Below are 18,533 nucleotides of genomic sequence, written 5' to 3'. Positions count from 1 at the left end.
GACACCAGTAGGTTAAAAGTAAGTGAATGAGGACACACTCATGGATACTTCCGAGACACAGCCAAACATCTAATAGAATTGGTTTAATGGGTTTCAAGGCTTACGAACATAGTCTCATGAAACAACTCAGTCAATTGGCACAACATAGTCCATAAAATTTATGTTCTACATCCTAGTTTGGTAAGTAGTGTCTGAGATCTTAAAAGCTTGCAAGTGGCCATCTATGATACAACTATTGGTCTCTATTCATCTGGAACAAAAAAGAAAGAAGGAAACCAAAGACTCAAAGAAGAAACTAGTCTACAGGACTAATTGCCTACATGAACCACAACCTCATCTATCCTGAGATCAGAAGAAGTAGATGGTACCCAGCTAACGCTACCAACTGGTTCTGACCAGGGACACAATAGATGGTCCCAGATAGAATGGGAGAAAATTGTAGAACAAAACTCAAATTCTTAAAAAAAAAAAAAAAAAGCCAGACTTACTGGACCAGTAGAGACTAGAGGAACCCCCAGGACTATTGCCCTGAGATATCCTTTAAACTTTGAACTGAAAACCACTCCCAGAGGTCATCTTTCAGCTTAATAATAGAAGAGCTCATAAGATAAACAATACCACCCATGAATATTGTACTCCTTTAAAAAAAAAATCTATATGAGACCAGTCAACATTTACCATAAAGCAAAGATGAGAAGGCTGGAGGGAGGGGAGAACAGGGAAGCTAGATTAACGGAAACAGAACAACCAGGATGGAAATAATGAGAATGTTGATACAATGTAGAAAATGTAATCAATGTCACTGAACAATATGTATACAAATTGTTAAAACCGAACCTAATTTGCTGTGTAAACTTTCACCAAAACCACAATGAGATATTTTTTTTAAGTAAATGAATGGAGCTGGAAGACATCATGCTGAGTGAAATAAGCCAATCACAAAAGCACAAATATTGTGTGACCTCCCTTACATAAAAAGACAAGAAAAGGCAAATGTATACAGAACAAAGTTTATTAGTGGTTCCAAGGCCAGGAGGGAGGGGGAAGCGGGGTGGGGGGTTAACATTGACGGAAATATCTCATTAACGGTAGGGTTGCACAGTCAGTTTTTGTAATTGTTGTCAAAAGTCATACACCTGTAAAAAGCCAAATGGGCAAAAACTGTGTAATAGATATATTTATAACAACAACCGAAAAAGAAGAAGAACTGCTGAAGCTGTTTATGCACAACCAAAAACTTCATGGGATTTGGTTTCTTGGTTTCAAGGTTCAGGGCCATGGTTTTATGGGACATCCCAGTTAATTGGTTTAATAACATGATTAGGGTCTCTGTTCTACCTTTTAGTTTGATGCGCAGTGTTTGGGGTCTTAAAAGCTTGCAAGTGGCCACCTGAGGCACAACAATTGGCCTCTATTCACCTGGAGCAACAGAGGAAGAAAGAGAGTCAGGAATAGGAGGAAGATATGGAATGTGTGGCTAATTGCCTCCAAGAAACACTGCCTCCTTTTCCATGAGACCAAAAGAACTAGATCATACCCAGCCTTCATTACTGAACGCTTTGATCAAAGAGCCCATGAAGAATCCTGATCAAAAGAAGAAAAATGCAGAACAAAATTTCAAATTCTCATAGACTCCAGACTTCCTGAAACCAAGAAGGTTGGATGAACCCCTGAAACTACTGCCCTGAGATAATCTTTAAACCTTAAGCCAAAAATATCCCCTGAAGTCTTCTTAAAGCAATAGTTCAGGAAAAAAAAAAAAAAAATTTAGTAAAAAATGTCTGCCCTGAGCACCATGCTCCTTTAAGAACTATCTATATGGAATCAAATTGTCAACAGCAACTCAAAAGATTAGATAGGAACCTTAGGGGGCAGTGACTTTGTGTTAATGGAGAGGAACAGCTCAGAAAAAGAGGGTAAGTATCATGGATTGAATTACGTCACCCAAAAAATGTGTATATCAACTTGGTTAGGCCATGATTCCCAGTATTGCATGGTTGTCCTCCATTTTGTGATTGTAATTTTATTTTCAGAGGATTAGGGTGGCATCGTAACACTACTCTCACTCAGGTACATTCCTGATCCAAGGTAAAGGAAGTTTCCCTGGGGTGTGGCCTACACCATTTTTTCTCTCTCAAGAGATACAAGGGAAGAAAACATACCACCAAGAAAGCAGCACCAGGTGCAGAGTGCGCCCTTTGGGCCCAGGATCCCTGTGCCTGAGAAGCTCCTCAACCACGGGAAGATTGAGAACAAAGGCCTTCCTCTAAAGCCGACGGGGAGAGAAAGCCTTCCCCTGGAGCCGACACCCTGAATTTGGACTTGTAACCTACTAGACTGTGAGAAAATAAATTTCTCTTTGTTAAAGCCATCCACTTGTGGTATTTCCGTTATGGCAGCACTAGATGACCAAGAAAGTGAGAATGGTTACACACCTGGAAGAATATAATCAGTGTCACTGAATGGTACATGTAGACACAGCTGAATTGGTATATGTTTTGCTGTTTATACTGTATTCTCAACAACAACAAAATAAATAAAATTATATTAAAAAAACAAAAAAAGTAAATGAGTGAAAAAGATAGACCATGAAAAGAGTAAGCATGAGAAATCTGGAGTGGCCATATTAATACTAGATTAAATTATTTCAAGATAAAAGTACTACCAGAAATAAAGAGGGACATTTTTTAATGATAAATGGATCAATTCATCAGGAAGGCACAATAATCATAAGTGTGTATGCACCTAATTACAGCTTCAAAATATGTAAAGCAAGTATTGACAGAAGAGAGAAACAGACAATCCCACAATCATAACACGAAATTTTAGAACTCCTCTCTCAGTAGTTGATTAAAATAGTTGGGCAAAAAAAATCAGCAAAGACATAGAAGATCTGAACAATAATACCAACCTCCTTGACAAGGCTGATATTTATAAGCACTACCTGCAACAACTATAGACTTGTTGTTGTTGTTAGGTGCCATCGAGTCGGTTCCGACTCATAGCGACCCTATGCACAACAGAACGAAACACTGCCCGGTCCTGTGCCATCCTTACCATCATTGTTATGCTTGGGCTCATTGTTGCAGCCACTGTGTCAATCCACCTCGTTGAGGGTCTTCCTCTTTTCCGCTGACCCTGTACTCTGCCAAGCATGATGTCCTTCTCCAGGGACTTTTCCCTCCTGACAACATGTCCAAAGTATTTAAGACACAGTGTCACCATCCTTGCTTCTAAGGAGCATTCTGGTTGTACTTCTTCTAAGACAGATTTGTTCATTCTTTTGGCAGTCCGTGGTATATTCAATATTCTTCGCCAACACAATTCAAAGGCATCAACTCTTCTTCGGTCTTCCTTATACATTGCCCAGCTTTCGCATGCATATGATGTGATTGAAAATACCATGGCTTGGGTCAGGCGCACCTAAGTCTTCAAGGTGACATCTTTGCTCTTCAACACTTCAAAGAGGTCCTTTGCAGCAGATTTACCCAATGCAATGCGTCTTTTGATTTCTTGACTGCTGCTTCCATGGCTGTTGATTGTGGATCCAGGTAAAATGAAATCCTTGACAACGGCAGTCTTTTCTCTGATAATCATGATGTTGCTCATTGGTCCAGTTGTGAGGATTTTTGTTTTCTTTATGTTGAGGTGTAATCCATACCGAAGGCTGTGGTCTTTGATCTTCATTAGTAAGTGCTTCAAGTCCTCTTCGCTTTCAGCAAGCAAGGTTGTGTCAACTGCATAACGCAGGTTGTTAAGGGAGTCTTCCTCCAACCCTGATGCCTTGTTCTTCTTCATATAGTTCAGCTTCTCATATTATTTGCTCAGCATACAGGTTGAATAGGTATGACATATTTACACATGTCATAAAACAAGTGTAAATACATTTTAAAATATTGAAAGCATACAGAGTATATTCTCTGACCACAAGAGAAATAAATTAGAAATCAGTAACAATAAGAAACCCAGGAAACCCTCAAATATTTGGAAATTAAATAACATGCATCTAAACAATCTGTGGTTCGAAAGGGGTATCACGATGTATATTGGAAAATGTTTCAAACTGAATAACATTAAAATTACGATATACCAAAATTGTCAAATGCAAAGAAGTGAATAAAGAAATGTCTATAGCTTTAAATGATTATATGGGGCTGCAAGTGGCCATTGAGCATTTTGAGCTGGACAGGGAAAATTGGAAAAGCAGTATTTTAGAAAGGTTTCCCTGAAATATTAAGCAAGGAGGCTTAAAGCAGAGGCCATACTCCCAAGGCTCAAGAACTGAATCTAGTTCATAAATGTTTTGTTTGGCCTGAAGTGATTTCTAAAAATTTGAACTAGTCTCCAACATTTCAAAATTAGGAGATTTCACCTCCCAAAAAATTGCAGGTTCCCCGTTTTTCTTTTTAAAAAGTGAAGCATGTAACCTCATAAAGCTACATTCCCACAAGGCAACCCTTGACTTTAGAGGGGCCGTGCACCCTACAGCTCACCACTGTCCCCCCGCTACCTTTTTTCTTACCCCAGCTCACTTCACTCACTTAAGTGTGCCCGTTTGAAACTCCTGCCTTGTGGTAGTGAAAGGCAAGAATTCTGGAAATCAGTAACCCAAAAAAAAAAACCCACTGCCATCAAGTGGATTCGGACTCACAGCAACCCTATAGGATGGAGCAGAACTGGCCCATGGAGTTTCCAAGAACCAGCTGGTAGATTCGAACTGCTGACCTTTTGGTTAGCACTTGTACCACTCTTTTTAAAAAAGCAGCAAGTTTCAGGTCTAGAAAGATACTTACGGACTTTGAATAGACTTATGGTAGCAAAAAGAAAAAGCCCAATACATCTCCTCACTGGAAAACTAAAAGGTGGGTGGGGCCAAAGCGGAACTGAGAAAGTGGGGGACCAAGGCCTGCATACAGTCCCTCTGGCCCACTTTCTCTCTAGATTTCGGAGAAACACAGTTTGTTGTCCCGGACATTGTTGTGGAGAAACCACAAACCATAAAATTCTACTACTGTTAATTCCGAAGCTATAACTAGTCACGTGGTATCAGTGTACAACCATACATGCAAAGGTGCACACTTCAGCGAACATTCAGCAGCAGAGGTCTGTGAACTACCTTTCTGAAAGCTTTTTCTTTTGAAATAATGCTAGTGAGGAAGCTGCAAATAAATACAGAGGGAGATCCGTGCACCTTTCACCCAGTCTCTGTCAGTGTTCACATACATCTTGCATAACGATAGTACAATATCAAAACCAAGAAACTGACATAGCACAATCCACAGAGCTTATCCAGATTTCACCAGTTATGCATGCACTCATTTGTGTGTGTATGTAGCTTTATGCTGCAGCACTACCATAATCAAGATACTTAACTACACCATCGCAAGACTCCCTCCTCTTACCCCTTCATAGCCACAACCTCCTTCCTCTCCCAAACCTACTCCCTGGTATCCACTAATCTACTCTCCATTTCTACAATTATATTATCTCAGAAACTGGATAAATGGAATCATGCAGGGTGTATCCTTTGAGAATGACTTTGTTCACTCAGCATCGTTTCTTTGAGGTTCATCCAAGTTGTTTCATGAATCAATAATTCATTCCTTTTTATTGCTGAGTGGTATTTCATGGTATGGATTACCACAGTTTGTTTAACCATTCACCCATTCACCCATTGAAGGACATTTGAGTAGTTTCCAGATTTCGGTTTTTACAAGTAAAGCTGCTGTGAACTTTATGTATAAATTTCTGTGTGCAATAAGTTTTCCCTTTTCTGGGATAAATGCCCAAGAGTGCAACTGCTGGTTCTATGGTAAGTCCATGTTTAGTTTTCAAACGAACTGCAGAAGTACCATCCAGGGAGACTGCACCATTTTACGTTCCCACCAGCAATGTGTGATTCAGTTTCTCTGCATCCTCTCTAGCATTTGGTGTTATTATTTTTTTTTTATTTTAGCCATTCGGATAGGCGTGTAGCAATATTCTCATGGTGGTTTTAATTTACGTTTTTCTAATGGCTAATGATGCTGAACATCTTTTCATGTGCTTATTTTACATCTATATAGCTCCTTTGGTGAGCATGTCTTTTGCCCATTATCAAACTGGATTTTTTTTTTTAACGTTGAGTTTTGAGAGTTCTTTATATATCCTAGATATCAGCCCTTTGTTGGATATGTTATTTGCAAATTTTTCTCCCAATCTGTAATTTGTCTTTTCTTCCTTTTAACAAGGTCCTTTGCAGAGCAAAAGATTTTAATTTTGAAGTCCAATTTATGAAATTTTCCTTTTACATCTCAAGACATTCTTTTGGTGTCTTCTTTGAGTATTTGGTAAAATTCTCCAGTGAAAGCATTTTGGCCTTTAGATTTCCTTTGGAGGAGTCTTTTAATTATGAATTCAATTTCTTACTAGTTATAGAACTATTCAGGTTATCTATTTCATCTTAGTTGATTTTTGGTAGCTTGTGGTGTTCAAATAATTGTCCACTTCTTCTAAATTGTCAAATTTATGAGCATATGGTTATCCATAGTGTTCCCTTATTATACTTTTAATGGCTGCAGAATCTGTTGCAATAGCCTCTGTTTCACTCTCGATATTGGTGATTTGTATATGATTGCTTCTTATTTTTGTCAATCTTGCTAGAGGTTTATCAATTTTATTGATTTTTTAAGAGCCAGCTTTTGATTTAATTCATTTTCTCTACTGTTTTCCTGTTTTTAATTTCATTTATGTCGGTTCTCACCTTTATTGCTGCTTTCCTTCTGCTTCGAGGTTGGGCTTATTTTGCTCTTCTTTTTTTAGTTTCCTGGGTAGGAACTTAGATTGTTGTTTTGAGACTTTTTTTTCTTTTCTAATGTAAGCATTTAGTGCCGTAACTTTCCCTCTCAGCACCGCTTTGGCTGGATCCCACAAAAAGTGTCACTTCCTTCTGGCTTTCATGGCTTCACATACAAAATCTGCTTTCATTCAAACTGATGTTCCTTTACAGGTAATGTGTCCTTTCTCTGGCTTTTTTAATATTATTATTTGTATTTTAGGTGAAGGTTTACAGAACGAACTCGCTTCTCATTAAACAGTACACATACTGTTTCATGGCTTTGGTTACCAACCCCATGACGTGTCGACACTCTCCCTTCTTGACCTGGGGTTCCCTATTACCAGCTTTCCTGTCCCCTCCTGCTTTCTCGTCCTTGCCCTGGGCTGGTGTGCCCATCTCGTTTTGCTTTATGGGCCTGTCTAATCTTTGACTGAAGGGTGACCCTCAGGAGTGACTTCATTACTGTGCTAAAAGGGTGTCCAGGGGCCATACACTCAGGAGCTCTGGCTATTTTTAAGATTTTTTTTCTTTGTCTTTAGTTTGCAGAAGTTTGACTACGATGTGTAATGATATGGATTTCTTTGGGTTTGTCCTGTTTAGGGTTCACGCAGATTCTTGAACCTGTAGCTTTATGAGTTTTGCTAAATTTGAGAAGTTTATAGGTATTATTTCTTCAAATACTTCTTCAGTCCCACATTCTTTATCTTCTCCTCCTAGTACTCCCGTTATACAAATGTTAGATCTTTTGTTATTGCCCCACAGACCCCTGGAGCTCTGTTCATTTTCTTTTAGTTTATTTTCTCTGTTTTCAGACTGAGTAAATCATATTGATCTGTTTTCAAGTTCGCTGATTCTATTCTCTATAATCTTAATTTTATTATGGAGTCCATCCAGTGAGTTTTTTATTTGTTATTGTTTTTTTCAGTTCTATAATTCCCATTTGGTTCTTCTTTATAACTTCTATTTCTTTGCTAAGATTTTTTATTTTTTCATTTTCTTCAAGAGAATTTTGATTGATTGTTGACAAATTTTTATAGCAACTGCTTTAAAATCCTCCCAACGTCTGATTCATCTTGGAACAGAATCAGTTGATCACCTTTTCTCATTCAAATTGTGATTTTTCTGGATTTTGGTATGATGAATCATGTTTTATTGTATCCTGAACATCTTTGTTATTATGTTAGTACACTCTTGAATTAGATTTCTACCTCAAAGATGCACAAAAAATCAATTCAACATAGATTAAGAACTTAAATGTAAAAAGCCAAACCTAACTTTTTGGAAGAAATAAAGGAAAGTATCTCTGAATTTTTTAGCAGGAAAGGATATCTTAAGCAGGACACAAAACAAACCAACCATAAAACTGAAAGATTGATAAATTCAACTATATTAAAATTCTGTTCTTCAAAAGACACCATAAAAATGAAGAAAAATCATCCAAGTGACAAAGGATTAATATATAAGAATACATAAGGAACTCCTACATATCAATATGAAAAACAAATAATTCTGTAGAAAAATAGGCTACAGAAAACATGAATAGATATTTTACAAAAGAAAACATAGCTGATACATATATAAATAGCACAACCTCAATCTCGTTAGTAATCAGGGAAATACAAATTCAGACCACAATGTAAAATCATTTTACACTCACTAGATTTACTAAAATTAAAGCCTGAAAAGTTGGAGAGAACGTGGATCAGTGAGAATTCTTTACTCTCTCACCAGTGATACATAATTGGTGTTATTGTTGTTAGGTGCAATCTAGTCACTTCCAACTCACAGTGACCCTATGTACAACAGAATTAAAAAACTAACCAGTCCTGCACCACCTTCACAATTGTTGCTGTTGTTTCAGCTCATTGTTGCAGCCACTATGTCAATGCATCTCTTCAAGGGTCTTCCTCTTTTTCAGTGACCCTCTACCTTACTAAGCATGATGTTCTTCTTCAGAGGCTGGTCCCTCCTGATAACATGTCTTAAGTACAGGAGATGAAGTCTCATCATCCTCACTTCCAAGGAGCACTCTGGCTGTATTTCTCCCAAGACAGACTTGTTTGTCTTTCTGGCAGTCCACAGTATGTTCGATATTCTTTACCAATACCATAATTCAAAAGCTTCAATTCTTCTTCCGTCTTCCTTATTCATTGACCAGCTGTCATGTGCATATGATGCAACTGAAAATACCATGGCTTAGGTCAAAGTCAGGAAATTGAACTTAGGGTGAAAACTAGCCACGTCCTGCCTAGTTTCTCTCTCATCCTTATTTGCCAACATACATAAAGAAACACCTACTGAGCAGAGGAAAACAGCTCAGGTCTCCAAGTTTCCCAGTAAAATTCCTTCAGCAGGGACAGAGATCTGAGGGGAACCTTCTAGACCCAGTTTCTTCCTTGTAAAATAAGGGAAATAACCCATCTCAAAGAAGCCTTGTGAGGATGAAATGAGCACCTCTATGTAAAACATGAGCTCAAATACTAGCACAGTATCTGACACAAACACAATAGACACTTGGCGATCTTTGAAAACATAATTCCAGGCTTAAAGTTGCACATCACCCTGTTAAGGCTCAGTGCTAACTCCTAAGGCCCTTCATTTTAAAGAGGAGAAAACTGAGGCCCAGAAAAGGGAAGGGATTTGGCCAGGATCTCATAAGTCAGGGGATGGACCCAGGCTAGAGCTCAGGTCCCCAGAGGAAGTGGGAGGGGAAAAGGAAGGTCTGAGTTCCTCCTAGAATGCTGTCACTTTACTGGATATTTTCCTCCTCTCTTCCTACCCCCCTCCCCGCCCTCATATCTTTGCCATGCATGCTGCCCAATATGGGGCCCCACCTGCCTGGGCACTCTGGTCCTCCTCACACCTTCCATGCCTCCACAAATCTCATGGACCACAGAACAAAGCATAAAGGACAACTCTGTGACTTTATTTGATCATTGCAAAGGGGCCAGGCTGTTTGTCTGGTCCAGCTGGACGGTCAGTCCCTGAAGGTAAGCAGGAGGCCTAAGAGAATGACACATGCAGGATCCCGACTGGAGGGCTCCCCACTCACAATCTGGGCCTTCTCCAAGATGTTACGAACCTCAGTCGCTCGGATGCTCCCTATTGTCCGAAAATTTGCTAAAAGCCTTTGATACTCACGAGCACAGCCCATAAGGAGGAAGGTAGTATTGAGATGCCCTGCAAGAAAGAGAGAGGGTAGTCAGGAACACTTTCAAGACTCACATGTCCTGACTAAGTCCAGCACAACTAGATGGTGCCCAGCTACCACCACCAACTGCTCTGACACGGATCACAACAGAGTGTCCTGGACAGAGCTGGAGAAAAATGTAGAACAAAATTCTAACTCACAAAAAAAGACCAGACTTAATCGTCTGACAGAGACTGGAGAAACCCGGAAACTATGGCCCCAGATACCCTTTTAACTCAGTACTGAAGTCACTCCTGAGGTTCATCCTTCAGACAAAGATTAGACAGGCCCATAAAATAAACCAAGACTAAATGGGCACACCAGCCCAGGGGCAGGGACAAGAAGGCAGGAGGGGACAGGGAAACAGGTAACAGGGAAGCCGAGGTCAAGAAGGGGAGAGGGATGATGTCTTGTGGAGTTGGCAACCAATGTCACAAAACAATATGTGTATTAATTGTTTAATGAGAAATTTGCTCTGTAAAACTTCATCTAAAGTACAATAAAAAATAAAAAAGACTCACGTGTCCTGCCCCTCTTTCCAGGTGCCCCTCAAAAAATGGAAACTGCTCTCCCACCAAAGGCTTGGGCACTAGGCACTTTACCCCTTCCTCCTCAGGAAATTTATGTGCCTGAGTCCCTGCAGCCCCAATCCCACCTCCAGATCCCACCAGCCTCTCTCACAGACATAAAGGTACTAGACAACACCTGAAATAGAGTCAGCATTTGACAACCAGTTTCCTCCTCTCACCTGCCTGAAATTTTAAGGTGGAACTGTAGCACACAGAGGCTCCCATGGGGCAAAATTCAGTGGTGACAAAATTTGGCAAGCAATCCTCAGTGTGCTTACCCACACAGGTGGGGCAAGTATGAGAAGAAAACTCTATAGACAAAGGAGCGCTGGCCTTGAGTTTCACAATAGGGTCCAAGTTGGTCAGGTTGTTGCAGAGATAGCTTCGGCAGACGCGGCTATAGGAGGCAATGGACACTCCGGGTGGTGAAACGAGGTAAGCGATTTGTGGGGGATAAGATAAGGCTGGGGTGCAGCCTTTAAAACCCACAACGCCCCTTTTGGTCCCTGAGGAGCAGAGGATTCGAGAGCTTTGATCAGTGTCTTTGGCTCCACCCAGACTCCACCCTCCCACACCCTGCTTTTCCAGTGTCCACCCTGCCCCATGGCCAGCTTTGCCCCACCCCCAGTACCTGGTCACTGCAGCTACCCGGGGCTCAAATGCTGGGTCTCTGTCAGCATCTCCTCACTCCTCTCACCACAGGAGCCCCTCTGCTCCTCTCTCCGTTCACCCTGCGCTTTTCTTCTCCCCCAGATTGGGATCTGCCCACCTCCATCCTGCCCTCTTATTCAATCCACGCCACAACCATCTGGGTCTCCTGCCACTGTCCTGAGGTTAGCCCCAAAGGTATAATGGGGTAAATATCTGGAACTCCAGTCCAGAATCCCTGGGTGCAGGGGGGCAAAATAACAAGCAAAAAGAAAGGTATCAAGCCCACTCCCACGTCACCTGTCTCAATGAACAGCAGTGTCTCCTCGCAGCCCTCTCTCAGCTGGCACACCATACTCCTCATCAGATGCCAGTACCAGTTATGGAGAGTAACTGCTCTGAAGAGTGAGGCTGTTGCTTCATAGCACAAAAGAGCCCCAGCCCCTAGAAAGAGAATGCTCTTCCAGTCATCTGCCCCTTGCACTGCTTCCTCAGCCCCTGGATTCTTCCAGCTTCCAGGACTGGCAGCCAAGAACTCAGCCTCCACAGATCCTGTCCCCTGAGGGATCCAGATATCCAACCCCTCACCCTCTGGGGTCCCAAAACATCCAACCCCATGTGACATACGAGGCAGAGTAGAGACAGTTCCTAGGAGGCAAAGCAGCTTCACAAGGCTCAAATGCTGGAGTCCCATGGTCTTGTGTATGGGTCCGGGATGTTAGAGGTCAGTCTGGAACCAACTTCAGTCTAGGTCCCAAACTGGGTTCTCCTCAGTCCTTGAATTCTCTGTCCACCTGCCTCTGAGTCACTGTCTGGAGAGAAAGTTGGTTGGGTTAGCTTCTGTGACATAGCCTCCCTGAGACCTTCTGGGATGCAGCTCTTCCCATCTCCATAGTCTCCCCTCCAACCTAATCCTCACCCACCACCTAAGCTTCTCAAAGCGCAGTTCTCACTTCCTCCAGGTCCTCCCACTGGAACATGGTGCACGCAGAGGACACCGTTTATCCAAAGGATCACTATTATACAGGCTGTTCTCCCACCAGAAGCAATGAGACCAGAATAACAAAGGACGCTTAAAACCCCTGAGTGTGTGGAAACTAACTGACATATTACTAAATAACCCTTGGTTCCAAAGGGAAATTTAAAATAATCTAGAACTGAATAATAATGACACAACATGTCACACACACACAAATTAGTGCATATAAAATCTGATAAAAACTGAACAAGACCTGTAGTTAAGCGTTTTGTACCAGTGTCAATTTCCTGCTAATACGCTGCAGTTATATAAGATGTCCCCATGAGGAAGCAGGAAGAAGGGTTCAAGTGATTCTATATGCTATTTTTGCAACTTTATGTGAGCCAATAATCGTTTCAAAATAAAAAGTTTTTTTAAAAAAAAGCTACAAGTCAAAATCTGGGACACAACTAAAGCAATACTTAGAAGTAAATTTATCAGGAAACAAGAAGCATTAAAAGATTACCTGAATTACCTAAAGAAGTTGTAAAAAGAGCAACAAAGCAACCTTCCCCTCTCCCCCTCAAAAAAAGAATGGAATAAAGATAATGGCAGAAATTAATGAAATAGGGGGGAAAAGATCACTTTAAAAACCTAACACTCATTCTTTGAAAAGATTGCTAAGAGTCTTCTGGCAAAACTGATCAAGAGAAAATGAAAATTAAATAGAGTGAAAAATGGGAAGTAACAGAACCCAATGTCTTAAAAATAATAACAATGTCATGAACAACTCTACATTTATAAATGTGGAAAACTAGATGAAGTGGATAAATTTCTAAGAGTATGAAATGCAAAAATTGACATAAGATAAGTATATGGAAAGTCTTCAACTGACAAGAATGTGCCAGGGTCTCCTGCAAACTGACAAGAGAGCAACCTCGGTAGAAAAATGAGCAAAGCATATGAAGAGGCAATTCACAGAAGAGTAAACCAGAAAAGCTAACACGCATTTGAAGAGATGCTCAAACTCAATCGTAACAGAAATGCAATCTATTTAACTGTACTTCTACCAGACTGGCCAAGATCAGAAAGCTGGGACAAGGTAAGTGTTGGCAGGAATGTGGGAATATAGAGACTCTCATGCACTGATGCTCATGAAGTGTTCTTAGGTGCTGTCAAGTCAGTTCCAACTTCAGCAACCCTGTGTACAACAGAACAAAACACTACCCAGTCCTATGCCATTCTCAATATTATTGCTATGTCTGAGCTCATTGTTGCACCCACCATGTCAATCCATCTCAGTGAGGGTCTTCCTCTTTTCTAATGACCCTCTACTTTACCAAGAATGATGTCCTTCTCCAGGGACTGGTCCAAAAGTATGTGAGATGAAGTCTCTCCATCTTCACTTCTAAGGAGCATTCTTGGTATACTTCTTCCAAGACAGGTTTGTTCATTCTTCTGTCAGTCCATAGTATTCAATATTCTTTGCCAACACCATAATTCAAATGCATCAATTCTTCTTCGATGTTCCTTATTCACTGTCCAGCTTTCTCTTACATATGAGGCAATTGAAAACACCATGGCTTGGGTCAGGAGCAGCTTAGTCCTTAAAGTGACATCTTTGCTTTTTAACACTTTAAAGAGGTCCTTTGCAGTAGATTTGCCGAGTATAATATGTCATTTGATTTCTCGGCTACTGCTTCCTTGAGCGCTGATTGTGAATCCAAGTAAAATGAAATCTTTGACAATTTCAATATTTTCTCCATTTGTCATGATGTTGATTATTGGTCCAGTTGTGACGATTTTTGTTTTCTTTATGTTGAGGTGTAAACCATACTGAAGGCTGTAGTCTTTGATCTTCATCAGTAAGTGCTTCAAGTCGTCTTCACTTTCAGCAAGCAAGATTGTGTCACCTGCATATTGCAGGTTGTTAATGATTCTTCCTTCAATCCTGATGCCGTGTTCTTCTTCATATAGTTCAACTTCTCAGATTTGTTCAGCACACAGATTGAATAAGTATGTTGAAAGGATACAACCCTGACACACACATTTCCTGACTTTAAACCATGCAGCATCTGCTTGTTCTGTTAGAATGACTACCTCTTGGTCTATACACAGATTCCTCATAAGCACAATTAAATGTTCTGGAATTCCATTCTTCACAATGTTACCCATAACTTGTTATGATCCACACAGTCCAATGCCTTTGCACAGTCAATAAAACACAGGTAAACATATTTCTAGTATTCTCTGCTTTCAGCCAAGGTCCATCTGACATCAGCAATGATATACCTCGCTTCACATTCTCTTCTGAATCCAACTTGAATTTCTGGCAGTTCTCTGCTGATGTACTGCTGCAACCCTTTTTGAACTATCTTAAGCAAAATTTTACTGATATTGTTATTGCTTAACAATTTCCGCATTCTGTTGGATCATCTTTCTTTGGAATGAGCACATATATGGATGGCCAGGTAGCTGTCTTCCAAATTACTTGGCATAGACAAGTGAGCATTTCCAGCTTTGCATCTGTTTGTTGAAACATCTCAATTGGTAGTCTGTCTATTCCTGGAGCCTTGTTTCTTGCCAATGCCCTCAGTGTAGCTTGGACTTCTTCCTTCACCTGAAATGGTTGAACATCGATCAATCCTTTTTGGTACAGTTACTCTGTACATTCCTTCCATTTTATTTTGATGTTTCCTGCATCATTCAATATATAGGGCTATAAGGACTCTTGTGCACTGCTGTTCATGGCATAACTTGGGGGAATTTAAGACCTTCTTCTGGACCCTGAGGAACAGAAAAGTTGAGAGTACTGAGCAGTTTTTTGGATCCACAGCAGCATTGCAGGGAGGAAGCTGGCAATACTCAGTTTAACTGGGTTTACAGATATCCAATTCTGTTCCTAGCTTTACATAACAGAAATGTCTATCCTGGTCTACCGATGAATACGTATGAGAAGCAACATTATCGGTGGTGGTGGTGAAATGAGGCAATGTGAGTGTCCCTCCCCAAGACCATGAAGCAGTAAGAAGCAACTGTTAGATGTACACATAACAAAGATGCATCATAAAAACACAGTGCTGATGATGTTAAATAGTAAATAACACAATATCACTTGCATAAATTAAAAATTCAAGCACATAAAACGCTACACATCTTACAAGAAAACACAAACCAAAGATACACAATAACCACCTTAGAATGACTGCCTATGGGAAGGTCAGGGAATTAAAGTGGGGAATCAGGATTAAAGGAAATAACTAAAACAATGTAGAGGGTACAAAGTTAGTGGGCTTTGAACTCAAAGACAAACCAAGGTTGGAAACCTTACTCATCCAGGTATTACTTGTGTGATCTTGTACAATTTGTTGAACTCAGAACCTGCTTCCTCGTTTATAAAACGGATTAATAATACATCTCATAGGATCATGGTGAGAATTGACAAAATCATAATATAAAGTGCTTGGCATATGCTAAACTCTCCATAAATATTTGTTCTCCTGCAATGTCACAAAACAATTTGTGTATTAACTATTTAATGAGAAACTAATTTGGTCTGCAAGCTTTCACCGAAATCACAATAAAAAAGACAAAAAAAAATCTGTTTTCCTGTCTCCCTCCTCAGTATCTAAAGGATCAAGTTCAATCTCTTCAGTTGGCCAGCAAGCCCCTCCCCAGATTGGCCCCAAACCACCTTTCTAACCTTTCCAACTTTATCTAGTACTGTTCCCCTGCACATTAGTCCAGCTAGAGGTCAACTGTGCCACTTCTTTCTGCCCAGAATGCCACAGATACACAGGCTCTGTCACCCAGAACTCTATAGCAAAGGGGCTAAAACCCCCAGAAAAGATGGGACACGGCAAGAGGAAATGAAGGCTGAAGAAGGATCACACAAAGGGATTAGGCCAATGAGAAACAATGGCACATACCAGCCTGGGATGCAAAAATGGCAGAACCCAACAATGTGAGCACAAACAGGGACACAACCAGAAAGATTCAACTCCTCAAGGAGAAAAGGATGGAGTGGTCAGAGGGAAAGCAACTCCTTGAAAAGAGAAACCATACACAGACGGAAGGGCAAACGGAATGGAACGTTGCGGGGAGGAGAGAGGAGGGCCAGCAGAGAGAGCACAATCAGAAGGGCAGTGGAATGAGGGGAGGAACACAAAGACGTGACCTTCAGGGGGACAAGGAGACAATCTCAGAGAGTGAAAGAGAGAAAAAGAGACAGGGCAGGACGCACAGATAAAAGGGCATTACACACAGAGGACGGTGTGGGAAAACGTGAAGCTAGGCCTATGAGAGATACACAGAGAAGACAAGTACAGGATGGAGCCCTGAGAGCGGGATGAAATCGGGAAGGAGTCGCACAGTGAGGCCGGAAAAAGCTAAAAAGACAGAAAAACCAGACTGGAGCCCCCTGGAGCCCCCAGAACGGTCTCGGGGATAAAAGGTGGCAGGGAAGGGGCCAGGAAGGTAGGGAGCAGGGCACAGGGTGGAATGGGGTCTGTAAATCAGCAGGACAGACAAGGGGAGAGAAAATCGAGGACAGGAAAATCAGAGACAAGGAAAGAGATGCAGGGAGCGGAGACAACCTGAGAAGACGGGCCCAGGAAGCTAAATGGGAAATCACAGGAGGGAGGTGCACACAAGGAGAGCGGTAGATCAGGAGTTGGGGCACAGGGGAGCGATGAGAAAACGGAAGCGTCTACACAGGATGCCCCGAGGAAGAGCCGCTGAGCGCAGTCCAAAACTCAGAGGCAGAAAGCAGGTGGCCTGCGCACGCAGCAAGGCCAGAAAGGCGAGGCTGTGCGCCTGCGCAGACAGGCCCAGGTCAACGCCTGGGGCGGGGCCACTATGGGCCTTTCCGGGGGGGGGCAGCGCCAGCCTTGGTTCTGGAAGCGCTATTCGACGCCCCATTGGTCACCTCCTCCAAAAGGGGAGGAACAATCTGAGAAGGCAGGCCACTGGGGAGGAGGAAGGGGCGCGAGATTCAACTCGACGCGCTATTGGCTGGCCTGATAGTCTGGTTTAAAGAGAAGCGAGCGGGAGGTAGGGGGCAGGCCGTCAGTTCTGAATCCTGAAACTCATTGGCTGCCCCCTCCTATGGCAGTAGGCGGTGCTTGAAGCTGATTGGTCCCTGTTGTAAGGGGCGGGAAAACAGCGAGAGCGCAGCCGTTCCTCAGGCTACTTCTTTACCCGCTTTGATCGCGTCTTCCTGACTTTGACCCCGCTCGAGGTTGTGGTAACCCACGGGCTGGCGGCAGAACACCACCCCTTCCTTTCTGTCCCCTCTCCCCTTCTCTATTGCGCTGGACCCGCGCCCCCCCCCCCCCCCGCCAGCATCCTTTCCCCTTCCCATCAGCTCTGGCCCTGTGGAGCTCCTCGCGACCCTCGCCTCTCCTCCCCAACTCCGCGCGCTCCCGTGCCCCTCCCCCTCCCTGGGACCGTAGGGTGGGGCTACTGGCCAGCGGTTGGGGGGGTGGCTGCTGAAAGGGGGTGCTGCACGGGGAGGTGGTGCACTGAAAGGGTGGGAGGGATAATGCATGAAATTAATTGTAAATGGGAAAATGAACATGAAGCAAAGGGCGCAACAACTGCTTGGGTTTGCATAAAAGATTGGATGTCCTGTGGGTTCAATAGAGGAATCTGTGCCTGAGAAGAGGGCTTCAGGGCCTGGCACAGGGAAGGAACTCAGTAAACATTTATGGAGTGAATGAATGAATAAGTTAGTGAAAATAGCTCAAGGGAGCCATGAGAATAGTGGAATTACTGGGGGGTACTAGAGAGTATTCTGATTAAAAGGGGCCCAAGAACAAAACCAGATGGAAGTAGTACAATGGGAAAATTGAATTGCAGGTCACACATGAGACTAATAATAGAAGCGAGTGTGGGTGCATAAAAATATTTGTAGGAATTGAATAAATGCTGGAATGTTGGGTGATAAGTGTTGAAGAGGATGCCAGGAATACCAGTTAGGCGAACAAGGGTGCTCGTAGAAAGAGGGTGTAAGAATTGTGGGGGGCATGACAGTGCATGAGTATGCCTGATGCTGGGATTTATGAGTGGGGAAGTCTGAAGGTGAGCAAAAGAGGCTAAGCTTTGGATAGGAAGGGCAGATAGGAAAGAGGAGAGGGGTTTTTTAGGAAGAAAGTGCTCCTAGGAAGGAGGATACCTGAGGAGGGTAGAAGGATGAAGAGGGGAGAAGTCCAGGGAGAAGGGAGGGTGAAAGCTGAGTCCATGGTGGGTGGGATGGAGAACCACCTCAGGTGTAGCCTCCCAGGAGTGGAGAGGTTGGTTAGGGGAGGGTCCACATGGCCATCGTGACCATCCACTCCTAACTCTAGATCC

At 42.3% G+C, this 18,533-nt stretch overlaps 1 protein-coding gene across 2 annotated transcripts; it reads right to left on the bottom strand.

Annotated features, from left to right (window-relative positions):
• Window positions 1–9,794: 9,794 nt before the first annotated feature.
• LYPD4 (LY6/PLAUR domain containing 4) lies at window positions 9,795–11,918 on the bottom strand. 2 transcript variants are annotated; one of them, XM_049901817.1, is made up of 4 exons: window positions 11,852–11,918; window positions 11,525–11,668; window positions 10,756–11,082; window positions 9,795–9,997 (listed from the first exon to the last, which is right to left on the bottom strand). In XM_049901817.1, the coding sequence occupies exons 1-4, from the start codon at window positions 11,916–11,918 to the stop codon at window positions 9,795–9,797; spliced, it is 741 nt and encodes a 246-aa protein (XP_049757774.1). The 2 variants fall into 2 exon arrangements, with proteins under 2 accessions (XP_049757774.1, XP_049757775.1); XM_049901818.1 differs by lacking the exon at window positions 11,525–11,668 and having other exon boundaries at window positions 11,813–11,918.
• Window positions 11,919–18,533: the final 6,615 nt, after the last annotated feature.

The sequence above is a fragment of the Elephas maximus genome, chromosome 11 (assembly GCF_024166365.1).
Source record: "Elephas maximus indicus isolate mEleMax1 chromosome 11, mEleMax1 primary haplotype, whole genome shotgun sequence".
NCBI classification, from domain to species: Eukaryota; Metazoa; Chordata; class Mammalia; order Proboscidea; family Elephantidae; genus Elephas; species Elephas maximus.
The sequence above is the reverse complement of the archived record's forward strand: the minus strand, read 5'-3'. Positions and strand labels throughout refer to the sequence as shown.